The sequence below is a fragment of the Carettochelys insculpta genome, chromosome 2, assembly GCF_033958435.1.
Source record: "Carettochelys insculpta isolate YL-2023 chromosome 2, ASM3395843v1, whole genome shotgun sequence".
In the NCBI taxonomy this organism is placed as follows: domain Eukaryota; kingdom Metazoa; phylum Chordata; order Testudines; family Carettochelyidae; genus Carettochelys; species Carettochelys insculpta.
The window spans coordinates 232,631,899-232,659,066 of NC_134138.1; the positions used below are offsets into that span (position 1 = coordinate 232,631,899).

General features: G+C 43.4%; 1 protein-coding gene across 1 annotated transcript in view; it reads right to left on the reverse strand.

Moving 5' to 3' along the window:
• Positions 1-491: 491 nt before the first annotated feature.
• Positions 492-27,168, reverse strand: part of COL1A2 (collagen type I alpha 2 chain) — a 47,984-nt gene continuing 21,307 nt past the window's right edge. Inside the window, exons 23-49 of the mRNA XM_074984724.1 lie at positions 26,850-26,903; positions 26,084-26,137; positions 25,897-25,950; positions 25,440-25,493; positions 24,673-24,717; positions 23,896-23,994; positions 22,764-22,871; positions 20,792-20,845; positions 18,891-18,944; positions 18,168-18,221; positions 18,024-18,077; positions 17,807-17,914; positions 15,127-15,180; positions 14,979-15,032; positions 13,698-13,859; positions 12,041-12,148; positions 10,604-10,711; positions 8,551-8,604; positions 8,333-8,440; positions 8,111-8,164; positions 7,640-7,747; positions 6,890-6,943; positions 6,639-6,746; positions 5,531-5,777; positions 4,701-4,891; positions 1,670-1,912; positions 492-904 (exon numbers count right to left, since the gene is read on the reverse strand). Of these exons, the coding sequence (XP_074840825.1) occupies positions 758-904; positions 1,670-1,912; positions 4,701-4,891; positions 5,531-5,777; positions 6,639-6,746; positions 6,890-6,943; positions 7,640-7,747; positions 8,111-8,164; positions 8,333-8,440; positions 8,551-8,604; positions 10,604-10,711; positions 12,041-12,148; positions 13,698-13,859; positions 14,979-15,032; positions 15,127-15,180; positions 17,807-17,914; positions 18,024-18,077; positions 18,168-18,221; positions 18,891-18,944; positions 20,792-20,845; positions 22,764-22,871; positions 23,896-23,994; positions 24,673-24,717; positions 25,440-25,493; positions 25,897-25,950; positions 26,084-26,137; positions 26,850-26,903 (2,592 nt within the window). The 3' untranslated portion in view covers positions 492-757. The remainder of the gene's footprint in view (positions 905-1,669; positions 1,913-4,700; positions 4,892-5,530; positions 5,778-6,638; positions 6,747-6,889; positions 6,944-7,639; positions 7,748-8,110; positions 8,165-8,332; positions 8,441-8,550; positions 8,605-10,603; positions 10,712-12,040; positions 12,149-13,697; positions 13,860-14,978; positions 15,033-15,126; positions 15,181-17,806; positions 17,915-18,023; positions 18,078-18,167; positions 18,222-18,890; positions 18,945-20,791; positions 20,846-22,763; positions 22,872-23,895; positions 23,995-24,672; positions 24,718-25,439; positions 25,494-25,896; positions 25,951-26,083; positions 26,138-26,849; positions 26,904-27,168) is intronic.

Below are 27,168 nucleotides of genomic sequence, written 5' to 3' on the forward strand. Positions count from 1 at the left end.
TTCACAATTTATTTAAACATCTCACATATACAAAATAGGTACAATTTTTTTGAGAAATGATGCTTTCTTTTTACCCATCGTAGAGGATGAAAATGAGATTTAAAAGCATGAGCACCTGAATTTGGAGAAAGAGAATGAAGATGGGGTAAAGGGGAGAAATGATCCACATGCTTAATCTGGGGGCGAGATGGGACAGTCTAACTAAAGTTTTGAGACAGATTTCAAAGAAACAATACAACTTAATACAGAAAAGTGGTATTTCAAATGCTGCTAGCACCATCAAAATTCAAGTATTGGAAAGCTCCTCTATCATACTGAAATTAGCACCTTTTGGATTATGCATGGAACTAAAAGCACCTCAGGTCATATGCAGAAGTACCTAACATGGTTGTGGATCACACTTGGCTTTAAGTGTATGAGGTAGTTTAAACCTTTGGAAGTTGTGGTTTTAAACTTCCTCTGTGGAAGATATTCAAAGGCCACAAGTGGTGCAAACTTTCATGATCTTTTTATTTTGTTTTTTTACAAAGGCTGACATTTCCCAAAACAAGGTGTTAAAATCTTGAAAGACTTCTGAGTCCTTTTGGGGCTGTATTAAATTGCATTGCACAACGCTCCAATCAATCCTTCTCCTTCTCTTTTGCCCAGAGTTTAAGCAAGTAGATGAACAGAAGAAATGGAAGGAGTCAGCTTTCAGTATAAAAAAGAAATGGCAAAGAGAGATTTTTTTTTTGGTTTTAAGTTAGTTTGAGTTCATTCATTTGAAACAGACTGGGCCAATGTCCAAACCGAATTCTTGGTCAGCGCCACCAATGTCCAAAGGTGCAATGTCAAGAATGGGCAAGCGAGATGGCTTATTCGTTCTGTATTCAATGATTGTTTTGCCCCATTCATTGGTCTTTCTCTGTAAGATAATAATAATGGTGATGGTTAGAAGAGTTATTGAATGATTTATGGCACCCACATTTCTTCCAGTGAATTTACTCTGTTGTAACTAATTTTGCTACCATAGGTTGTCAGTCATATGGCCAACTATTCAAAGCTTTCACATAAAGAAACATTGACTTTGATCTTTTTACTTAATATAACAGTTGTCTGATCAGCAAGAGTAGCAGAATCTGTCTTCAATATAGTAATGAATGCACTAAGGAGCAAACTATCAGAGAGAGAGAGAACGCTGCCACACTCGCTGGTTGCTGACCTCCAAGAGCAGAACGTTGGGCTGAAGAACAGGATTCTCAGCAGATATCACAGAGTTACTACCCAGGGGCTAGGCAGGATATGAAGAAGCAGCAGACACGGGACTTTGCTCTGCCGCATGTGTGGACTTTTGCCACTTCTCCAGTTCACATTTCCTTCCTTCTTCTTTAGACTACACAGATGCACATGACTTTCTCCAGGGTATGAAGAGGGGCAAAATGCCTAGAATGTGCTTTCTACCTTCCGGGTACCCCTGTTCAGTGAAAGAGTGATATTTCTGTGCTTTGGCCTGCACATGCCTATTGAGAGGGCTGTAGGATTCAGTACTAGAGGCTCTCTCTGACACAATATGAACTTTAATGACGAATGCTCTGTAGAGGAGAGTGGTAATCTAGCTCCAGCTCAATATCCAACTCTACCATTACCAAAACCAGGAATCTATGCAGTAATAGTATCCAGTAGTACTTACAGAGCAGCCATCCTCAAGAACACTGAAAGTGAACCTGCTGTTGCCTTCTGCTCGGAGTTCAACATCATTGGATCCCTGCAGTATAATAGCCTTCTTAAGGTTGCCGGTTTCCTCATCCATGTATGCGATGCTGTTCTTGCAGTGGTAGGTGATGTTCTGGGAGGCATGGTTGGCCAGCAGACGCATGAAGGCAAGCTGGGTGGCCATGTCCTTGGAGGTCACGCCTTCCTCATTGTATTCAAACTGAAAACAGGAGGCAAATCAGATTATCTGTTGGACTGGAATGGGAAACAATATGCTCACAGCAAGTGCTGGCATGGGAGAGTCTCAAGGATAGAGGAGATTCTACAGGAATGCGAAATCATGGAAAGCCAGGGATTGTTAGCTTGAATTCTTTGAGATTTCACCACAAGACCAAAACAACTCAGTTGGAAAAATAGCCTAATTAGATCTATGTAACTGGAAAAATTGAATGAATGATTTACAGTTAAGAGTTTATGTATCTCCTTTTCCATTATATTACTACAAATGAAAACACCCACACTCTGGTGGGCATCTCCTTTTTATTATGGCAGAGTGAGGAGTTATGATGTCCACTATAAGTAAGAGTGACGTGTTAAAGATAAATGGACTGTAGATTATAAGGTTTTCAAAAATGTAAGAAAAGACCTTTATGGATTTTTGACACATACTGGCTACGTCTACACATGAAGCCTACATCGAAGTAGCCTATTTCGATGTGGCGACATCGAAATAGGCTATTTTGATGAATAACGTCTACACGTCCTCCAGGGCTGGCAATGTCGATGTTCAACATCGACGTTGCGCAGCACCACATCGAAATAGGCGCAGCGAGGGAACGTCTACACGCCACAGTAGCACACATCGAAATAAGGGTGCCAGGCACAGCTGCAGACAGGGTCACAGGGCGGACTCAACAGCCAGCCACTCCCTTAAAGGGCCCCTCCCAGACACACTTGCACTAAACAGCACAAGATACACAGAGCCGACAACGAGTTGCAGACCCTGTGCATGCAGCATGAATCCCCCGCTGCAGCAGCAGCAGCCAGAAGCCCTGGGCTAAGGGCTGCTGCACACGGTAACCATAGAGCCCCGCACGGGCTGGAGAGACAGCGTCTCTCAACCCCCCAGCTGATGGCTGCCATGGAGGACCCCACAATTTCGATGTTGCGGGACGCGGATCGTCTACACGGTCCCTACTTCGACGTTGAATGTCGAAGTAGGGCGCTATTCCGATCCCCTCATGAGGTTAGCGACTTCGACGTCTCACCGCCTAACGTCGAAGTTAACTTCGAAATAGCGCCCGTGTAGCCAGACAGCCAGCCCCCTCTCAGACCAGCATTGCTGGGAACACAAGGGAGCCAAAACAACAGGGCACTTAACATAAATTCCAGCACAGCCTTTGAAGCTGTGAGAAGCACAGGTGTGCTGCTACAATGTGCCTCTGGGAACATATACAACGATTAGGCTCACAGCAGACAGAGAAGCTGTGACAGACATGGCTCTTAGCCCCTACTAAATAACGTAATGCACACACACCCACATCCTAGGTGGGAAAATATTTACCCTAATAAAAGAATGTCCAGTAGTCGAAACTTATTGTTTCTCTCCCTTGCAAGTGTAAACTACTCTTGCGAGAGCTGGCGTCGCCCAGACAGACCAGCCCCAATTTGGCATAAGAAAGGAGAAAGAGAATAAAGGAGTACAGAGGTATAAGTATGGGACCTACAGCACCATGATTTTTGAGTGCTTTTCACTATCTATCTGCTGGTCAGATAAGTGACAGCCTCCCAAGGCTTCTGCAGCTAAGAGGGTCCCTAAGCCTTGTCCCTTATTCGTCTTTCCGCGGAATTGAGTGACCGATCCTGGCTTGGCACCGCTGGAATCGAGAGATGCAAGGAGGGTAAGAAGCACCCACACCTGATCTCCTATCTTTAGTGTACACATATTTTGAAATAGAGCTCTATACTTTGTTTTCTTTCTTTGGGATTGTGGCTTCAGTTTTGTAACTTGTTTGTGTGTGTAACATCTATACATTTAAATAAGTAGGCACTAGCAACTTTGTAACCACATGATTAGAATCTAGTTTAATAAATTTTGGTAACCATTTGTGCATAAGCCTGACTTGTTTCCCTGGTTTACTGTAAAGCAGCCAACACAATTAAAGAACCTCAGCCGTTTTGGCTATAAAGCCTGGCCATTAGGTGAGAGTACTAAGAGCCTAGCGTTGAGTTGTGCCGCCTCCACGGGGCAAACTCTTGGGGCGCCTGTCAGTCAATCCTGACTGCCCACTGCGAAGGAGCTCTGAGCTCTAGCAGTTAAAGTCACGGGTGTGGAAAGGCTCTTAGTGCTGCCATTGGGGCACCTGTCAGTCAATGTTGACTGCCCACTGCGAAGGAGCTCTGAGCTCTAGCAGTTAAAGTCACGGGTGGTTAGGACCTTGGGGCATCCGTCAGCCTAGCCCAGGCTGCCCGCCGCGAAGGGACAGTGCGTCCTAGCGGTTAAAGTCACGGATGGTATAAAACGGGCATAGCTGGCACCTCACCAAACATCCTTGGCCGTCGGCTAACAGCCCGACGCGTGTAGCCACGACGGGTGCTATTTCGAAGTTAGTGCCGCTACTTCGAAGTAGTGTGCACGTGTAGACACAGCTACTCTGATTCAGAGTTTGTATTCTCCTTACTGAACTTGTGACATTCCTCATATGACAACCCCAGGTTTCCTTTCAGTAGTGGGCTAGTGAACTTGCTCAGTTGTGATAGACTATGTTGTGATTGTGAGACGTTTCCAAAGAGAAAATTAGGATGATTGCAACAAACCCATTTTGCAACAGTGATCAAAACCAAAATCTGCATTCTGCTCTGCCGAGATGAAAGACTGGTACATTCCTTCCTCTCCCTCCACTAGGAGAGAGCTTTCATTGTCTTGCAAAGGGTCATTGTGAAGGCAACTCTTTTGACAGCACTATAGGGAACAAATTCACTCAAGTTTGCCCTGTTTGGACACTCACCTGTGTGCCACCATTGATAGTTTCGCCAAACCACACATGCTTCTTGTCCCTGGGGTTCTTGTTGACATACCAGTTCTTAGTGGGGATGTTTTCTGGATTAGCGTGGATGCAAGTCTCACCAGTGGAGAAATCACAGTACACTCTGATGGCATCCATGATGCACCCCTGGTTGGGATCAATCCAGTAGAAACCTGTCATTGAAAAAACAAAACTGGTGATTAATAATGCAAATCAGCTTCAGGTTGGCACTCAGCTCCCATGGTACTCAGCAAGGCAGAACTCCCCAAAGAGAGAGCACAGACACCATAGTTGGGAACAGTAGTGTGGTGCCGACCTGGAACCCACGTGACGTTTGTATTTGAACGTTGTCAGTGTGTAACAGTGCATTACTTTCAAGACTTGGGCACATTTAGTTATCATGCTGATTTTGTGGTGGGGATTATAGCACCATGAAAATTAAGGGAAATTTCAGGGTAAGCTTGTGTAACTGTGCTATCTGCAGAGGTAAGAGATGTTGTTCCATTAGTGGTTTAATACTTAATAGCCACTGCCTGGCTAGAGAATTAAGAGCTAAATTTACTCCCCACCGCACAGCTCCAAGGCCAGCACAAGCACTTTATTCACAACTTCAGTACCACTGACTGGCTTATGAAATACTTAAGTGGTGTATATGCCTTTGGCTGGCTCTCAGCATAGGGGTAAATGTCACCCTTAGAGAATAAAACTGCTGTTATGGGGCAATAGTCAACCAGGAAATGGCACTGAAAGAAAGATGTTGAGCTGAACACAACCAATGAGCCAGAAAAGGCACCCATTTAGCATTAACATACCACTGGTCCATTCTGGGTGGCTGAGTCTTAAGTCACGGCAGGTGCGGGCTGGGTTCTTCCGGGAGCCTTCTGGAGTCAGGAGGGTCTCAATTTGGTTGTTCAGTGATTTCAGAGTGGCATCAACTTCGTAGTCCTTAGGTCTGAGAGAAGGCTGATCAGCCCGATAGTATTCAGCGTCATAGCCAATTTCGTATCCACCACCATTGGGACCAGGGGGGCCAGGGTGACCAGGTGGCCCGGGTGGACCCTAGAGAGATTCAAAGTCAAAAGACAAAGAACGTCCCATTATGTAAAAGTCTAGGGACTGCACTGATGTGCACACTACACCCAATTACTTACTTGCATGAACAGCCCTACCCTAAGGCACAGGATCCACAGCTCACTTCTCAAGTAGCTGGTAGGGAGCTGCTTTGTGATGGGTACTGCAGGGTAAAGGGGTGACAGATGCAAGATTTAGAGCCATTGCATCTTTGTTTATGTACTCACTGGCTAAAAGCAGTAAGCACTCATCAATTTGAAAAAGGATTCTGTAATTAGGTATAAAGTAGATATTCTCATCTAATAAAAGAATTTTAATGAACAGCTGGTTCTGTTTTCTCATCTTGTCCCCATATTTAATTTATATGATTATTTAATTTGATTATCACACCAGAAATGTCAGGACTAGGATCAGTCATATAGACAGACCATAAATAATAACAACAACAACAACAACAACTATTTATACAGTACTTTTAACCTGAGGCTTTCAAAGTGCTTTAGGGTGCAAAAGATTAAGTGATTTGCCCAAGTTTACAAAGCATGTCAATAGCAGAACCAAGACTAGACCTCTGCTCTCCAGAATCCAACTCCTGTACTTTTGTCTCTAACACCTCTTGGGCAACTTACACTGTTGCTTTTCAGCAACAAATCTTAACTGTTTTAGGGAAATGTTAGAATGCAAAATAAAAATGCCTGTACCTGTTAACAAAAAATGAAACTTAGAAATCTCTTCCATTGCCTTCTCTTAACCCCTCCTCTCAAAGCACTTGGACTATTAAGTGATGGTTTCAGCCAGTGCCCTTAATTTACCACCAAAAGAGAGAAAAAAAAAAAGAATCCAACTTACAGCAGGACCTTGGCTACCCTGAGAACCACGCACACCAGCCGGTCCAACAGGACCAGGAAGTCCATTGCGACCATCTTTACCAGGAGGACCAGAAGGACCAGCAGGACCCTACCACAGAACAACAACTTCTTAATGGAAGTAAACAATCCAAGAGAAATAGGAATATATTAAACAAACACAAATCACATGGAGAGGGTTACATGCCCTCTCCATATTCCAGGTTAGTAGAGCATTCACTTAAATTCCCATACCCTTGGACCAGCTGGGCCAGTGGAACCAGGAGCACCTTGATCTCCATGGTGGCCCTATTGGAAAAAAGAAAATTAACACCAGGATTAAAATCACTACTACACAGTTATATTAATGTGATACTGATCAGGCATGCCCCAAAGGCTTCTGAGAATCAGAAGATGGGGTGGACCCTGTCTCCTTAGTGAAGTACAGTCACAACTAAAGTAGTTGTTCTTGGCGGCATGGAGTAGGAAAGCCATCATAAAGTCAACTGGAATCTAAGCAAGACGTTTTAAGAAAATAACACTCCTCTGTATAAATAAAAGAGGTTTTTACTTAAAGGGCAAAGTTCCTGAAAAGGGAATGTTGCATTTTTAAAGAGAATACAATCTATATGAAGATCTTGTCCTTTTCTGTTCTACAGTATTATAACATTATAACAGAAATGGGTAAATACTGAATTATAGCAATGAATATGCTGTCACATATAACGATGGCCAAATTTCAAAACCAGTCTCTAACATTGTGTCTCTGTGTTTCCCGTATGCATGATGGCATTCTTCCAAATAGCTTCAGAAGACTTTTTAGAACGTGACATTTTGTGTGGATGGTAACAAACATTAATCTATTTAGGCAAATATCATTGCTTTGAAAAGTTTGTAGGGCAGTATCAGCCTGCAGATTTGCATATATTAATTTTTATACATTGTGGTAATTTTACTTATTTCAACCGTGCTCCTCATTCTAAATAATTACAAACGTCTACTCACTGCAAGACCGGGCAGACCCTGCAGTCCATTGTGTCCCTTAAAACCAGGCAGGCCTCTAGGTCCTTTATCACCTGGTACACCTTTCTCACCACGTGGACCTTGCGGGCCCTGAAGAATAAAAAAACACATCAAATTACAAAACGAATACAAAATGGAACATTTTGAAACGTTTTCTAGATATAGTTAGCAAAAACTAATAATGAGCATTCTACCATATGTCATATTCTCCTCTTGAAACATGCACACAAGCTCTGTTACGCATGTGGAATCAGCTCGAGAGAGAGTGAGTCAGTCCCGTAGACGGGAGATATAGATCTAGATTTTAACAATTCTAGATATTTAAATATTTTAAAATCCATAACATTTCTCTCAGGACCATCTCTGTCACCCAAGCCTGGTTCCTTAATGAGCAATGACATGTACATTTTCTTCTCTTAAAATTTTTTCAGAGCTTAGGGAAAAAATACATACAGCAAGACCTCTTGCACCAGCAGGACCAACGGAACCAGTAACACCAACAGGGCCCTGAAACACACATATAGAATATGTATGATGAATTCCACAACATTTTAATGGACAAGCCCCACGCATCTCCTTGCTGCTAGGACAAGTGAACAGTGTTTCACAGCTGACAGCTGTGCTATGGATTAGCAAGAGTTTGAAGTAACATGCGAAATTGAAGTTTTATCTTACAGGTTCACCACGATTTCCGGCCTTTCCAGCAGGACCAGATGAACCCTGAGGACCAGGAGCACCAGCAGCACCAGCAGGACCAGTGCTGCCAGGGTAACCACGCTCACCCTAATGACAAGGGAAGGTGAGAGGAAAAAGCAGACAGGCTATCAATACTGGCTTCTTAGAAGGACTGACACATTTCTGTCACAAGCATGAAACAAAGGAGAAAAGCTCACCTTGAAACCAGGAGCGCCATCACGGCCTGGAGGACCATCATGACCAAGATTGCCCTGTTAAAACAGCATAAGAAAACAGTCACCCTAGTATCATCAGAGAGCTGTGAATTCATTGTAGTTCCTTGTGAACATCAAATATCAGACCTTTTTTTTTGTACTTTTTTAAAAGACAGCACAAACCTTGACAAATTAAAACAACCAACCCCTACCAGGAAACTTCACAGATATTTGTACCTATTTTCAGTAGGTCAATCCTGACAAGTTGTACAATTTTACCCATCGTGTAAAGGTTATTCTCAATATTTCAAATCCGTTCAAATCAGAGGGGAGACAGGATGGATTTCAAATATTTCAGAAGGCAGGGGCAAGACTCAGCACTAGAATAAAATTATTTGTTACCACCATCCTTTAAAATTATCTTTAAATCAATACAGCAGTACTCTTCCCTTACTAGTTACCCTAGTAAAGGGCACCCTGCTGATTTGAAAACAGTTCCAGTGGTACGGGTTGGTGGGAGAAAAAAAAATCAATGTAATTCATCACACTGAATTCAAGCAACAGTTTCATAGCCTAATTATTCTACTGGTGGAACTTTATCAGTGTCAGCTCATATTAGCAAGTAAAAATTTCTTTCTTTGTGACTTTTTGGTTGATTTCAGCCACTTCCCTGATGTTTTGGATGCTTAACTAGTGACTCTTCTCTGAAGTGATTTAGGTTTAAGGAAATGAAGGAAATGAAGTGAATGATCTCGGATCACCCTGTGCTCCTGTGTGCATCTAGCAACTTGAGGCATTTCTTACACTGATCAATTAAGCTTCACCAGTGTGTATCAACTGTGGGGATTATTCTACAGTTACAGGGAGCCAAATAACTTATTTATACTTTATTTTTTACTCTCCCCATAGGTCTATATTGCACGATTGCTTTACAGCTGGGCAAAATGCTTTCCTCACAGCACAGTTGGGCAAAGGGTTTCCCCTCTCAAGGATGGCATTCCCCTCAGGAAAGGGAAAGAGGGCAGAGAAGGGGTGGAACCATTGCCCTGCCTTCCAGACTTCTGAGCCAGTTCAGTATACAGGGAGGGAGCAGTTAGCACTAACTTAATAGCTAGAGCAGAAAGCTCCCCTGCATGCCCCCTAGTGTGCAAGAAGCAGCTGCAGCACTAATTGTGCCTCTGGTACTGCTCCTGGCTCTGGGCCATCCATTGCATAGGAGTGTCTTTAATCTGCTGGTTAACGTTTTTAGACTGCATACGGCTTTTCAGATTTTGAGAGCCTTGTTTTTTACAAGCTCTTTCCCATCAATTCAAGCATACAAGGAGACATTATTCTTTAGCTCCCATTGTCTTCATAATTTTTTTTAATATGGTCATGCCCAAAACATGCCAGCTGTTGTGCAGTCATTGACAGCTTATATTCTGAAAGTTCAAGTTATGAGCTTAATAAATCTCTGCCCCTTCAAACTGGCTTTGGATTCCAAGGCCAGACTTTGCTTTTAGGGGGCGTTCAGAGGATTGCATTCTCCATTAAATCTTATTTTTCTCTTTCACTATGAGAAATACAAATGCAGCAGAGGTGAATTAAATCTAAAGGATGTTTGGTTCTGAGTATTTCAAGAATTACGGGCTAACCAGTCTCCCAGATCAATCCTTCCTTGCAGCCAAGTCCTCTACCCCCAGATAGATTATCCTTCTCAGCTCCTCTAATGGACTCGTATCATCCTCCAACTCTTGATTCCTTTATTCGACTTACATTGCCACAGTGCCCAGAAGCACCAATCAAGGTCGAGACCCTATTCTGACATGATCTATACCTGGAAGAACTTGCTACATAGGACATGAGGAAAGCTGGCTACCTTCCGATTATGATGTGTACTCACTGCTCCATCTAGGACTCCGCTGATGTGAGATCTGGATTCCTAAGGATCCTGCCCCTAAAACTCAGCAGAATGTAATTTTGCGAGCAGAGCTTTCCCCAGCAATGTACTGTTTTCCCACATCTTCCATTATTCTTATGTGTTCCTCCCCTACCCCCAATTCAAAACGTAGCTTACATCACGGCCAGCTTCACCAGGGGGACCGGTGACACCAGGAGCACCTGCTGGGCCAGAGGGACCACGTGAACCAGAAGGACCAGAAATACCAGCAGGGCCTGGCTCACCCTAGTAAGGGAAGAAGAGAAGAACATAATATTGCATTTCACACACCAACTTCACAGAGCAACTCTTTTCTAAATGTTTATTTCTACCAATGAACTGCAGTTATGTAAGAAATCTCTCTTAAGGAATTCCAGAAGTAAAGCAGAATTTGGAGAAATTAATATGCACATTTGACTTGATAATCAGTCTCCTTTACTCCATGTTTTGTACCTTCTCCCTCCCCCAGCCAATGTTGGAAACAAAAGCTTTGTAGTTGTCCGGCAACAGCTATAATCCAGCATGATTATTGTCAGCCAGACAATCACTTATCATGGGTCTGGCCAAGATTCCCATGGCCCCATAAAATTTGCTTCCAGCCTCCAGTCCTGGCTCTCAGTGTTCTTTTAGTGCAATTTACCCCTAAAAGGCTTCTAACATCCCAATAAGCAGTGGAAGTGTTGGTAATGTGCTAGATGATATTGACCTCCTGTGGTCTGGCAAATTCTCTCATCCGGCACCAGTCAGGTCCTGAGGGTGCCAGATAAGAGAGGTTCCACCTGTACTTCACAGGTTGGGATAAATTTTCAAAAGGGGAGACACTGAGGATTAGGTACAAATTAGTTTCCTCATTTCCAGAGAGATATTGATTATGGGAATTCGACATGCAAGTTAGATACAACTCTGCAGCTGGATTTTTGCATGTGGTCCTTGACTGTTGCCCTTTGGCAAATCTTGGCATATGCTGTCTGTCCCCAGAACAGAAGCTGGTGCAGTAAAAGATTACCTCACCTACCTTGTCTCTCTAAGATCTTGATGACGGCAGATTTGTGACATAAGCATGTGTGTCATCTAACATACATTTTAATTTGTAAGTGTACACTGACTTAAATTAGCTCATGTCATACAAAGTAGAAGAGAACCTCATTAATCGACATTAATGATAGAAAGATCCATTTCCAATTACTGTGCATTGCAATTATTGGGAGAGTAAACAGACAAAAAGAACAGGGGGATAATCTATATTAAAATGTAAAAAGGGATTTTTGGGTGCAAATTAAGAGAAGGGATGGACAGATGAGCACAGTAGTCAGGCTTAGTGAGGTTCTATTATACTTGAAATCCTAACTCTCAGAATCAATTTTATTGTTTCTTTGAAACAAGCATTAACCACGGTGAGCCACTCAATTTATATTGTTGTGACTCCATTGATAACAGTGTGGTTATTCTTGGCCTGCAACTGTATGAAGGATCAGAACCTGGTTCGAGATGTCCTAGATTAAATGTTAAAGAAAATGTCAATGTTATCTCTGAAGCTGTCTGATAAAAAGAATATAATTGATGTCATAGACTCACTGTTACTCCAGAAATGCCTGGAAGACCACGTTCTCCCCGAGAGCCAGGCAGACCAAGGATACCGACAGGACCAAGTATACCCTGAGGTCCTGGGGCACCAGGAGGACCCTGAGGAAGGAGGAAGAGAACATTGAATGTTATGGTCATTGTCTACAGTGAAAGGATACATCTACTTACTGAGCTGCTATGGTATAACAACGAATCCTCTAAGTTTTGGAAGGATTTAAAGATAATAATTTGAGAACATACACTCTGCTATTGAATCTCCTTTACCATACTCTTTTTATTTTGCTGAAATTGTGAAAGGGCGAGCTACTTTGGTCCAGGAGTAGCCAGCTATGGCCCATATTAATTTATACCTATGCAATGTGAGCGTACAATGTTATTAAATCAGCTGCAAATGATGATGCTAGTAGTTGGGAATGAGGCCTATTAATGACTTTATCCACTATTTCTAATACAGAATTAGATACTCTTGTTCAGAAATGTTCTACAAAGCTTTACACTGGACATAACGGGGGAAATTTTAAATGTGATGCATAAAGATTTAACTACTCAGCTTTCATTAGCATTATTTTCAGTTGCATGTACAAACCGTACGCGTGGCACCAGAAAATTCACTGTTTGCTGTAATTTAAGCAGATCATGGGAAAAAAAAAACTGATAGAGAAGCTGAAAGCTATTGCCCCAGGTAGCCTGCTCCCCAGAACCTCAAAAGATCATTTTGGCTTTATCAGGACTAGCAATCTGAGAGTGCAAACTGAAGAGCGGTGATCAATTTTGTTTGTTGCAGAGTTGCCAACAGACTTCACAGGGCACTGGGCAGGGTTGGGAGCGGGTGGCTCCAGGTCCCCAGAAGGGGCAGGACTTTGGGCAGGAAGGGTAGGGCTGAGGGTTAGCTTCTCCCAGCCAGCCCTTCAGTGCTGCCCCAGGCTCCATCAGCGATTCAAAGGGCCTAGGTCTCTGGCTACCGTTGTGATAGTGGCAGCCACAGCTGCTAGTCCTAGGCCCTTTTAAAATGCTGGGCCCTGGGCCAGCTGCTCCTTTTGCACCTCCCCCCCCACCCACACAACAGTAGCCCTGTGCTGATTTTGTAGAATTTTATATCTACCCTTCAAGTCACTTAGATTTCCACCACCGATAAAGCATTCCAATGCACAAGTGACCCGCATTTGTCTAAAACATATAATCACCAGTTCCTTTCTTAGCCCCCTATTTGGTCTTTTATTTGGTGGAAAAGCAATATGCTTACCCCACAGCTTAATGGCAGAAGGCCAAATGCTGCCACTTGTACTCAGACTGACTACACATTCCTCTGCAAATAGCCCCACTGGCCTCAGAAGGTTGTTCTCAGACTAATATGCTTCTCCGCAGGAGTAAATGGGGCAGAGTCTGACCCAGGGAGCTTATGCACTTTGCCCTGCATAGCCCTAGTTCAACTAAGCACTTAAACCTGTATTTTATTTTAAGCAAGGGCTTAAATCTCATTGACATGGGTGGGATTTAGGGCCCTACTCAGAAGGGAGCATGAGCCTATTCACTTTGCCAGGTAGGGACTACAAGAGAAAAGTGCCAAAGCACAATATCTGCCTTAGACTGTGTCATTTTTACATTAAAAGCAGCATACAGGAATGAGAGGAGATGCTATGTCACTTACAGCAGCACCAGGCTCTCCAGATGGACCTTTCTCACCCGCAAAGCCAGGTGGGCCAACGATACCTTGTTCACCAGCACGACCAACTGGACCAGTATCACCACGTGGGCCTCTAGGACCATCTTTGCCAGATGGGCCAGGAGGACCAGGGGGACCAGTGATACCCTGGGATTAAATATAAGCATTAGTTCACTAACTTGCCACAACAGAGATTATTCATTATTTCTCAATGAAACCAAACTCAGTGGAACAAAAAAAAGGCATTAATAATTATTTATTTTAGTGATTTAGGCCCTGATCATCAAAGGTATTTAGGGGGATCTCACTTCAGAAGTTCCACCTACCTCCCTTACTCACCAGGTGCATTGGAAATCAGTAGCACTACCCAAGAAGCAGGATGAATAAAAGAGTGGTACAACTTGGCCCAGAATTCACTAGTCTGTGCCTAGTGGCTGTGAGGATTAACATTATTGTAACCAATTTTATAGCTGGATGTTTTCTTTTTCCTATGTGGCTGGACCCTCTAGAGCTGCTTTTAGCTCTGTCAGATTTATGACGATATCCAGCACAATTAAGTGCAGGGATGAGACAAGGGGGAAAAAGGAGTCTTTTTCAAATGAATGGAAGCACCTTCATGAGCGTGCCAGCCTTTACAGATGACAATTGATAACATACTTGACCTTACAGAAAAGCTTTGGGTGGGGGAAAAAAATAAGGGTCCGAATTTTCAAAAGGAAATCGTGATTTTGGGGATCTTCATTTTTGGGTGTTCATCTTAGGGCACATTAAGAGGGCAGAATTTCAGTTTTGAACATCTGGGCAAAAAGCGACTTTCTGCCACACTTTCCCTAGCTGAGGGCTGTCCTACCCTAGGAACATCCCACGGAAGTTAAAGGAATTGCTCCCAGAGTAAGTTGCTACTCAGTGTGAAGACAGGTGGCAGAAACTAGCACAAAAAGCAACATTTAAAAAGGTAGTTAGGCACCTGGAAGTGCAGACAGACGTTTGGTGGGATTTTCAAAAGCTCCTAGGCACTCAACTCCCAATGGGGGAGTTTTTGAAATTCCCACCAGGCACCCATGTGCAGCTGTATGATCCTAAGCATATGTAAACACCTAGTGCTAAGCAAGTAAGAGCCTGTCTCTGGTATCTGTTATACCTGTGTAATTCAGGAGTAACTCCTGTGACGTCAAGGATTTATATCAATGGGACTGAGATTGGGATTCAACCCTAAATGGTTCAGCCTGTCTACCATCTGCCAAAGTATTTTCAGTGGTTACTTACTGCAGGGCCAGGAGGACCAGTTCTACCAGCAGCTCCAGGGAAACCGGTGGCACCCTACAAACAAAATGCAGGGTGAAGGTGAGGACTCAAGAAGATCAATGATTCAACGGCAAGGGAAAATACTAGTGTAAGAAGCTTGAAGACTTACAGGAGGACCACCATCACCACGAGGACCAGCAGGGCCTGCAGCACCAATGGGACCCTACATGCGAGGAGGAGAAAGGGAAAATGATGAACTATATAAAAAAAATTTCCAAAGTTCCAGATACAGAATAAGGTCCCAATCCTAACTGACTGAAGTTAGTGGGAGTTTCTCCCACCAACTTTAATGGCAGCAGGATTGCCCCACCCCCTCCAGTGTTCATATCCTAATACTGGGGCCAAATCCTGAGTTCATTCCTTATGCACCTAAACTCCTGGAAGCCAGCACAGCAAGGACTGGGTCCACACTGAGGGAAAGCTTCAGGATGTAAGTGAAAGATTTTTCAATTTAGACTGGCTTTCAAGTGTTATATGCACACCCACAAACTCAGAGACCACAGAGAACAGCAGTTGGCAAAGGGCATGAAAAAACTACTTATGTGTAACAAGGAGCCTGGTGGCACTCTAAAGATTTACAAATTTATTAGGACGTTAGGGAATAAACTTTTGTGAGATACAACTCACTTCCTCAGATGTGTTGTATGGATACAATTCTACAGACTAAGGAAGGCCAAAGTAGGATAGCGCTCTAGATGGAAGAAGGTGAAAGCCCTAAACAATCCCATATATAAATTTCCTCTTGTAAATGGGGCATAGTTGAAGATCTAGGTCCTGACTTTCAGCAACCTTTCAACATCTAAGACTATGTCACTTGGACACAAAGACACTTTACTCAATAGTACATGGGCAGGTGCACATGTACAATAAGAGCCTGTCTGAAAGTCTGGCCCCTAAAAGAACGTATTTTATCTTTGATAGGAAGCCATTTGTGAGGGATCCTCAACTCTGGGACTTACCCACAGACAACTTCCTGCTTGAGCCAAGACAGCCTAAATGTACTGACCTTCAGAGTATGTTGCAAAGCTTTTTATTTTCTTGAACATCACGGCAATCTGTTGACAGAAGTCACTATCGGAAGAGATTTCCAGACAAAACTTCTGTTGACAGAGCGCAGCCACACACCAAAGCCAATTGGAAGTGCACTCTGCTCTCTTGACAAAACAGGCATCTGGAAGCACGGCAGGCAGGGCTGGCCATTGTTCTGGATGCCTGCCTTTCAAGAGAAGCGCCCCCCGGCCCCCGCAAGAGCATCCACACAACTTTTTTGTTGACAGACAAAAGGCGCTCTTCCTCATCTGTGAGAGGCAGAAGGTTGCTGGCGAAAGTACTGAGTTTTGTCAACAAACTGTTAACAACATGCATTTTGTGTGTGGATGTTCCACCAGTTCTGTCAAGAAAACCATGGTTTTGTTGGCAAAACTTGCTAGTGTAACCTTAGCCTGTCTGAAGGAGTCAACTGAGTGGACAAAAGCAAGCGAGAAGGCTGTGAGGGATGTTCAGTTCTTGTGTTAGAAGTAACTTAATACTGATCCTGCCTGAACCTGAATTTGTCCTAGGTACTTTTAAAACTTAAACTGTACAATTCAGACTTAAGTTTTGGATAGGTGCGTTTTTATAAAGGGGAAATCGACTGTGTAAATCATCACTGCTTTTGTTATGAGAAATGGATATAAACCTTTATCAGAACTATTAACACTTGACTGATGAGTACTGAATACTGATGATCTGAGGTTTTCTCAGTAACCTGAACATATTTGTGGTGTTGCTTTTAATATATTTATGGTTTTGCTTTTAATTCAAAGTTTCAGTGTTTTGAATTGAGGTCAGAGTCACTGGAAGCAAGGGAGTTAATTTGAATTTCAGATTCAGGATCTGAGCCCAAATAAACCATGACAATTTTCACAATCTCTTGCGAACCAAAATCACCAGTTTCCTCACTGCTTAAAACTTTAGTTTTGAAACTATGACTCTTGGGCTACGTCTACACGTGAAGCCTACATCAAAGTAGCCTATTTCGATGTGGCGACATCGAAATAGGCTATTTCGATGAATAACGTCTACACATCCTCCAGGGCTGGCAACGTCGACGTTCAACTTCGACGTTGCGCGGCACCACATCGAAATAGGCGCTGCGAGGGTACATCTACACGCCAAAGTAGCACACATCGAAATAAGGGTGCCAGGCACAGCTGCAGCCAGGGTCACAGGGCGGACTCAACAGCAAGCCGCTCCCTTAAAGGGCCCCTCCCAGACACAGTTGCACTAAACAACACAAGATACACAGAGCCGACAACTGGTTGCAGACCCTGTGCCTGCAGCATGGATCCCCAGCTGCCGCAGCAGCAGCCAGAAGCCCTGGGCTAAGGGCTGCTGCCCACGGTGACCATAGAGCCCCGCAGGGGCTGGAGAGAGAGCATCTCTCAACTCCCCAGCTGATGGCCGCCATGGAGGACCCGGCAATTTCGACGTTGCGGGACGCGGATTGTCTACACGGTCCCTACTTCGACGTTGAACGTCGAAGTAGGGCGCTATTCCGATCCCCTCATGAGGTTAGCGACTTCGACGTCTCGCTGCCTAACGTCGAAGTTAACTTCAAAATAGCGCCCGACGCGTGTAGCCGTGACGGGCGCTATTTCGAAGTTACTGCCGCTACTTCGAAGTAGCGTGCACGTGTAGACGCAGCTTTGGAGAGAAAACAAAACTTCTGAAAACCTAGTTGCCAGCTGTGGTGATGTTCAGCTTAACCAAGGATCAGTGTATTTTAACAATAAATTCAGTTTACTTACTGCTGGTCCACTAGAACCAGCAGGGCCAATAGCACCTTGTGGACCAACTTCACCCTTTGGTCCTTTCTGACCCCTCTCGCCTTTAGCACCAGATTGGCCAGCGGCACCCTAAAAACACAGAGAAAAAACAACAAAAACATTAAAGTATATTTTAAAGGAAAACAACAACAACAAAATGTTGCAGTGCTTGATAGTGAAACATATATTTGGTACTTACAGGAGGTCCAGCAAATCCATTAGGGCCAGCAGGACCAGTCTCACCACGTTCACCCTAGAGTGAGATAAGAAATAATCAGAAATAAAGCTGGTTTCTGAAAAAAACTTTTTTGCACCTGAAAATGTTCTCTGTGTTGCTACTTACGGGAGAACCACGAGGACCAGCAGGGCCGGCAGGGCCAGAAGGACCAGCTTCACCCTAAAATATACCACAGATCATTTTCACCATGATGTGCTACAGAAACTGAGATGTATGGTAGGTAATATGGCCTTCTCTTGAATGTGGGGGAATGACGTCACCATCTCCTCTAGGCATGCAAATGAGAAGACCTCACCACTACATATTACTCTCTTCATCAGAAATACCCCAGTTTTCAGTTACTTTAGGTTACCAAGTTTCATCTTCTCATGATTTTTAGACAATTGCTGGAATGGTCACCCAGGACTAAGTGCAGGAGTATGTCAAAACAATGATGAGCTGATATGTGTTCCCCCATCTTCTCTGCCTGCTCCTCGCCCCGCCAGAATGCTAAGGGTGCAATTAGAACTAAGCGCTACGTGAAGTGAGAAAGGGATGGTCTCATCCAGAATTCTCTATATTCCCACATCTTTCCTCACACCCCAACCCAGGTATTTAGTTAGACTAGAGCAGGGCTATAGCAACCCTTCTTCACTTGACAGGGAGGCTTTATAGCTTCTGGTAATCCTCCCACCATGGGCAGAATATGAAAGATTTAGAAAGTCTATTTACAATGCTAGCTGGAATGGAATGTCTTTCTGTTCAGAGAACTAGTTACATTTTCCCATGCAGCCTTGACATGTTCATGCAAAAGTTACATTGGTAACAAAAAGGCAAAAAGAGACATACCCTATCACCAGGACCACCAGCAGGGCCAGGGGATCCAACAGCACCAGGAATGCCCTAAAGAGCAAGACACAAACAGGCTTCTGGTTACATACGTGCACACAGGTAAGAGTGGGTGTTCTCTCTACTCCGTTCCCCTTCCTTTTTGTTCCTCCTTCTGGAGACACTGTGACCATGTGGTATTATTAGCTAGGAACTTATATGATGCAAAATTTGGGAGGCTCAGATGTTTCATTACTTTCTTCCTCCCAACATGTAAGTTCCTGGGTAGACTGTGAATATCTTTGAGCATTCACATTAAAAGGAATGTCTTCTTTAAAATAATAGCATGCCTTTGGGGTGCAAAGATCTTCAGTGAGAACAAATAAAGGGGCTCACCGTTACCTCCCTGTTTCTGTCATTGACCTACTCTCATTGACTTCCACTGGAGCTCATGCACTGAACTGCAGGGTGGGGCCCTTAATTTGTATATGTCTATTGTTTAACCGTTTTCCACTTCATCTACTGTATGAAGGATTTAGAGTGTCTGATCCTGGAACCTTACTTGAGCAGACCCACTGACTTCAGTGAAACATGAAAGACATATGTGGCCCACGTGAGTTTTACTCCTGTGATCCCTGGGTTTGCCGTGGGAGTATCTGTAACTAAAGAGTAATATCACATTGCGTAATTGTCGGGGTGAAGCAAGGCCCTCTACTCAGCTCAGTGGCGTTTGTCAGTATGGAAACAGATAACTAAAAAAATGCAGCATCCAATCAATTGTGAAATTTCAGGGACCGCTCTGGACATCAGTGGGCAGAACCCTATTGATTTTGCTGAAAAGCAGAAAAGTAGAAAGTGAAAACTGGAGGTACAGAAAGCCCCTCGCATCTGGTTAGCCGTACCATCTGTTTCACTCAGCAGGGCCGACAGTCACCGGGGGTCCTGGAGTAAGATGAGAGGAGCCCTGGCTGTCCCCACCCAGAAGGGGTGGGGCCTTGGGTGGAAGAGGTGGGTCTGAGAGTAGTCAGTTCTCAGTGCCGCCAGACCACGCCCCCTCAGAGCTGCATAAAACAGCACTCCAGTAGCAAGTCAAAGAGGCCTGTGGCCCCTGGCGGCTGCTGCAGTAGTAATGATGGCAGCCAAGAGCGCTGGTCCCCTTTGAAACTCCAAGCTCTGGAGCATCTGCCTCATTGCCTTTCCCTATCAGGAGGCCTGGCTTGGGCCAGCTCTGCAAGTGTCTATGGATCAAAAAGGGAACAACAAAACACCAGTTGATGGCCGCCATCACCACCTTACAGCACCATGTCAGCCCTGTCCATCTGTCCAACAGAGTGTAAACACCCTGAACGACTTGTCGCTGGGCAGAAAGAAAAGCAATTAGAATTGGGGCGATGACGGGGGAAGGACTGAAAGGGAGGCACACAGAACCCCTGGCCTGGCAGGAGGACAGAAGACTCTGGTATGGCAGGGAGGAAGAGAAGAACGGGAAGATACACTGAGCCCCAGCATGGGGGAAAGGAGCGGCAGAGTCACAGGGAATCTTAAAACCCAGAGGGAGGGGAGGATGGCACACAGGGAGCTGGGGGTTGGGGACATGGAGGGGTGCAAGGAGTTGCTGGGGTAAGAAGTATGCTCAGCCTATCAGAGCAATGAAGTGTAAGGTCCTCAAGTTCACTAATACAAAACGGAGACTCTGGATTCATCTGAGTATTTTTCAACAAAGCTGTTCTTTTACTTTTGTTGTGCATTTTTCTTTAAAATTTAGAGAACTACAGTGCTGTGCAAGAGATCTGCACAGACTTTAGACCCTGTGAAAGGCTTGAGCATGCTTCTGTGAATCCTCCTCGTTCTCCTTCAACAGAAATATTTCTGAAATGTCCAAAGGTAAATTCAGTGACAACAGAGTGGCTTGATATACTCACCCGAGCACCATCTCGTCCTGTTGCCCCAGGTTCACCTCTGGGACCTGGTAAACCCTGGAAAAATTGAAAAAAAAGCCCCATCATGTTATATTGCTAACGAAGGCCAGGGTTTGGAGACAAAAAGAGATCTAAATTGTTGATTCTAACTGCATCACTGTGGTGCTCATTCAACTCTTATTCATTCATGGAGACATAATTTTTTCCTACTTTTGTGTATTCTTAGTGCAAGGGAAATCTTCATTTGAGGGCACAGTCACCTTTTAACATGCAGACTAAAATCTGACTCTCCTGAATGAGAGTTTACTAGCAAATGCATTGGTCAGTGTGCCACGGCTTGTGACAAGCTGTAAGCTGGGGAGTGAAGTGGCTGAGAAAGAGGAATGTTATAGGACCACCACAAAAAGCACAAAAGAAAAGTTAAAAGAACTGCAAGCTCAGTGTCTCTTCTCCCAACTGGAAATCCTGCTCCATACCCACAAAATTCCCTCCCAGCATGTTTGAAAGGATTAAAGATTCAATTACAAATTGCAATCTGTGAAAAACATGAGTGGCTTGACACTGATCTCAATATGGCTTGTACCCAGGTGCAGCACAAATCAGGCTGCAGAGTATAAATCTAGCCCTCTCCCTTTTCCCTTGGTCCATAAAAACAATATGTATAAATTTTCTTGGGAATCTGCATTGTACTTTACACTTACACCAGGAAGAATAGTTGAAGACAATGGGAGCATATAAATAGTTACACAGGGAACTAGGGTGACAACATAGTCATTGGCCACCCCTGTAGCCTCAAGGAATCAGAATATGATATAGCTCTCTTTGTTGTTCTCAATATGTGCTATTGCCTGGAACATTTCCAGGCCTCATCACTTTTGACTGCATCTTTAACAGCATGCTTTTTTATTCCTTTAGTCAAAACAAATGAAGCAATGATGCCAAACTCAGGTTTAGAGATCACATATTAGAGTTTATATTCTCACAAGCTGAGAAAGGCTTTGGTTGTTGAGATATTTCACTGGTTCCCCATGGATACCTAGATTAGTCAAAGATTTACTAAGACACTTCACATTTGAAGTATCTGACTGACTGACAATAGTTTTCAAAATTCATCCCTGAGTTTTATGCAGGGGTAATATGAATGGAGGTGAGCTGTTCAGCCACACTGCAGGATTCCTAACTCTAAAATTAAAATCAGCATCTCTTAATCCAGTGCCCTAGAATAAAATTGTGTCTGGATGCCAGATGCAGGAATATGCTGTGCCATAAACGTGAAACTGTTAATGTGTAGTCATTCTACATTTGCTAAGAAATCCTCACTGCTGCTGCAAACCACCATCTCTCGAGACAAAAAGGTGCCAAATTAGTATTAGCATAGTTATTACAGGTTCTATAATAAATGCACAGCCCTCAACAAGTTCTGGCAATCTAGGTGGAGCCCTTTTAACATAGCTCTGTTTTTACTGTAATTAGCCAGAGGCGAAAGTAAGCAGATGCATCTTGGTGCACAGCTCTGGCAAGGGCTGGCTGAACTGTAGCAAAAGCCAGCAGGGAGCTATTCAAAGAGCTGGCAGGAATCTGTAAGAAAGGCACCTGTCTGAAATTTTAAGTTACTTTCACCCCTGATTAGTAGCCACTGAAGACAAGTTAAACACAGCTCTCCATTAATTCATGGGACCCAGTCCTGAAAAGTGATGGGTGACCACTGCTCCTGCTGAGTCCCAAGAGTTGTCAAGGGTGCCGGCAACAGAAAGGAGGCTTTTAGTATCTCACAGCATCAGGCCTTTGCTGAACAAATCACCCATTTACTCATGTGCGAGTGGTGGATCTCTGAAACACAGTTTCATGTAACTTTTCAGCTTTGGTGAAGGTTATACTCAGGTGGATCTCTACGTTCAATTGACTGAAAACAAAAACTCCTTCCACCATCAACCTGTACATGTGTGTTACACTTGTAGTAAAACTGGTGACTTACCTTTTCACCTTTGCCTCCTGGGACACCAGCAATACCTCTCTCTCCTGGGATTCCACCAGGGCCAGCTGGGCCTGGACCACCGGGTACACCAGCAACACCAGGTTCACCCTAGCAGTAACAACAGAATATGTAAGAAAGGAATTGTTTGTTCTGGGATGGTCTCTGCAAAGTTATCATAGCACTGAACTCCTCATTTTCCTTCCAGTTTTTGAAAGGACTGACTGGATAAATCATTCTTATCATCAAATACTCTGCCTTGAATTTTAGAAGATTTGTTTAAATTTATCCCTGTTGCAAATGCAGGCAACTTCATTGCTTTCAGCAGAGTTCCCTGAAGGGAGCGGAGTAATAATTGAATTTGGCTGCTGGTAAATAGCCTGCTCTTCCAAAATAGCATTAATCTTCCATTTTCCCCAGGAAATTCATCCCAAATCCAATGCCATCCCAGTTTTTTTTACCAGAGGAAAGGCCTAGATCAGAACATTTCCCTGGCTCTTTGGAATCAGGAGGTCTTGGCAGAATGGAGCCCGGATTCCAAACTCAACTTCGCTGACAAGATTTTGCAAAGATAAAACAATTCCTGGCTTTCGTCATTTCTCTGTTACTTCAGCTGTGATCCTCAAATTCTAAATCAAGCTCTTGCTTCCAGTTTTTGTGATTTGATCTGTGGGTCAAGTGAACCTTCAGTACCAGATTCATCTGGGCTTCAAATAAGCTTCTGTTTTTTTGGGGGTAGCTTTGTGTCAGCTCATTGTTGGGCTCACACTTCTACACAGACATCAGTAATTAAGATCTAGGAATATGGGTGCTAATGTTTGCAATGATGAATATTTGACACAAACAGTCAGGCACAGTATAAGTCTTGTTCAAAAGAAGTAAATGGAATACTCAGTGAAAATAAATTGTACCAGTGCTTCCTAAACAGAATTCCACTCCCATCCTCTGTCAAGGGCAAATTCTCAGGGCTTAGCAAACAAGGCTTCACTGGAACAAAGCCATATGACACCACCTGAGGATCTGGCCCATTATCTAAGGGATATGTGCAGTTAATCGTCATCTGCATCAGGAGGAGTTAGATACTCGGTCATCAAGGTTTCAGCAGACACGGCAGTAGCAATCTGCAAAGGCTTACCTTGTTACCATCAGGGCCTGGTGGGCCACTTGGACCACGGCTTCCAATGGCACCTACAGGACCAACAGCACCACTTTCACCTGGAGGGCCACGTTCACCCTACAAGAGACAGGTTGGTTTGAATGGTTCTTTATGATTCAGACACATTAAAAGGTTGGTTGATTGTGTCAAACTCTTTATCTGATATGAGTTGTGGAAACTCAAAATGGCATTCATACTGTGCCAAATACACTCCATGTACAGATTCAAAAGGGCCTGCTTTTCCAAGACCTTATACCTTGCAATGTCGCTTACGCTGTGCGAAGTCAGTATAAAATGCAAACAAATCAAATTGGTACTTTTACTCCCATTCTGTACCACTATAAATGATTTCACTAAGCAGTAGCGAATATGGGTCCACAGTTAGACCTAAAGCTAGGCCTAAAGCTAGGGCTGGGAGTAAAGGAGGCTTGGAAGTGAAAATGTGTGTGTTGGGGTCATGGCCAGCAGTTTAATGCACAGTGTACTCATCCATAGCACCAAGAAATCTATTGTCTTCAGTGTGCTTTGGACCAGCCCTTCTGTGCTTATGCAGAAGCCAGAGGTACCATGAGAGGTAGCAGCAGGCCATCCCCATTGTTTGAGCACTCCATGGGAGGGTTATCAGCCCCTGAAGCCTGCACTTGGGCAGACAATTCTCCTTCCTACCAAGTTTATCAAGTCTTCTTAGAACTGTACATAAGTAAAAAGAACTTTCTCAAGACAGCATTTGAACATGTACCATGAACAGTAACTTACTCTTGGGCCACCAGGACCAGTAAGGCCAATTTCACCTGGAATACCCTAGACAAAAGGGAAACATGGGTTAAAGCTCAGTTCTAAGGCAGGCTTGTCATTATTGTTATGGTCTTATATTTAATTTTAAAAATACTAGGTAGAGATACTTTTCAGTGCAGTAAAAGATGACAAATATGGCATACCACAACCATGCCTTTGGTGCACAAAGGTGGGTGAGGATGAAAGAGCACAGAGACCCTTTCCTCCTCAGGCCCACATACAGACACTATCCCATAGTGTTGGAAGGTCTATCTTTCCAACTTATGGAGACTCTGTAGGCCTGCTTCACCAGTGAGTTACCCCAATTTCATGCTTGTATAATTCACCTGATTTCAATAGAATTACAGTGGCATAAAACTGGAATAATGCACAAGCAGACACTGAAGTTTTGGAATGGAAATTTATTGTCCAATAATTTCCATTTATTGTTTCTGTTTTGAAAGATGTTCAACCTGGAATACATGATGTAAATCTGATCAGGCTTGAACAGTCATATCAGGGTTTGGCTTCATTTTGTTTACACCAAACCTTCTCACTTGCTCAGTGAACATCTTGCTTTACTGCTGCCTTTAATAACAAATTAGGACGAAAAGCTTCATGCAACATGGAACACTAAATGAAAAATTTAAGCTAGACGTAGCTTTTCTTCACGTTATGAATGAGTTTAATCATGACACTTATGGGATTCAACTGTCAACTACTTGCAAGCAACTACGTGTGTTACTTACCCTATCACCTGGTTTACCAGCTTCACCAGCAGGGCCTGAGGGGCCTGGGAGACCCTAAATGAAAAGAAATGCATGTATGAATGAAGTTATTACTTGAAATATGTGTTTTTTTCAAATGATCACCAAAGAACCTGTGTGGCTTCCAGCAACATAGAACTAGGATCCCACTTTAGAATGTGAAAGAAGAAGGGTTCTTTCGAAGATGGGGTTTACTTTTGAAAGAGTCAGGTCTACATGGCTTCTCTTCTTTCGAAAGAAGCTCTTTGTAAAGGAGAATATGCAAATAAGGCATCAGATATATAAATCTGCACCTAATTTGCATTTTTAATTTCACTCATTTGCACGCCTCTTTTGAAGGAGGAACGCTAGTGTAGACACAGCCTAACTGTAGCATTTGCCATTATGATTGCTAAAATATATGGGATAGTATTTGGCACATATTTGAATATTTACTTACTTGGAAGCCAGGGGGGCCAGCAGGACCTTGTTCACCCTTTGCACCAGGATTGCCCTAGATGGAATTAAAAAGAAAAGTGATGAATTAGAATCACAAGAGAAGGTCTTCCATATTAGAAGTCCTGTAATTTAAAATTAAACCAAGACTACTCTGCAGTGAGGTTTACGATGTAGAAGCTGTTACTTACCGCAACACCAGGGGGACCTTGAGCACCATTGTTGCCATCAGGACCAGGAACTCCCTAAACACAATATTGGAGAAAATTTGATGAGTAATTTATAAATCCAAGCTTTACTATCTTTCTGAAATACACACTTGTTCTGAAACTACAGGGCCACAACAGCTGCTTTTATACCTCCTTTGACGGCTCTAATTAACAAGAGTCTTTAGCCAGCTCAGATTTGTATCCATTTGTTTTTAACAGCTGCATTGTAAGAGAACAGCAGAAGTGCTCGTAAGTGTTTTGGGATGGCTGTAGTTCTAGAACTAATTTGAAATCATGGAGGGCAAATTCATCCCTGGTGAAACTTCCTTGAGTGAGGTTACATGAATGAATGTGGTCCACCAGCCATAGTAAAAGAAAAAAAAAGGAGTTCTCGATGGCCGGATGTGGAGGACAAGCAGTCCCTTCCACTGGAGAGTCAATAAATAAACAACAAGAAAAAATGGAATTTAAGAGAGGAGTTGGAAACTAATAAGCTTTTCTGCTCAGAATAGATTGATATGGGAGGGGGTCTGATGTATGTGGTGAAGCAAGCAGAGAAATTTACATTTAACATTTGTGCAACATGTACTGGTAGGAAATTAGACTTGTTTACAGAGTGTTCTCTTATTTCATGTGTTATTCTTTGGTTCATTTACACAAACTAACGCTATATGCTCTTTGTGGGGGCCTTGATTATCTCCATTATTGCTCTCCTATTTATACATTACCAGATAAAACGTGTACATACCCGTGGCCCAGAGAGACCAGCACTGCCTCTTTCACCAGGTTTGCCAGGTTCACCCTAATGTTAATGGAAAAAAATACAAGCAAATTAAACAAGCCATAATTTTGGAAACAATATGCTAATTAAAGATTGTAATTTTCCATGCCACGTAATCTAGTATAATGGTCCTTTATCCCTTTGTTTCCAAACCTTTTCACTGGCTAGTTGAAGAAGTAAGAGAAAATATCTCTACAATAGAAATAATTACCTTGTCCTTTTTTCATATTCCCATTCACCTATATTGGCAGGGCTCAGCTCTGCTCTCGGAGATTCTGCAAATGGT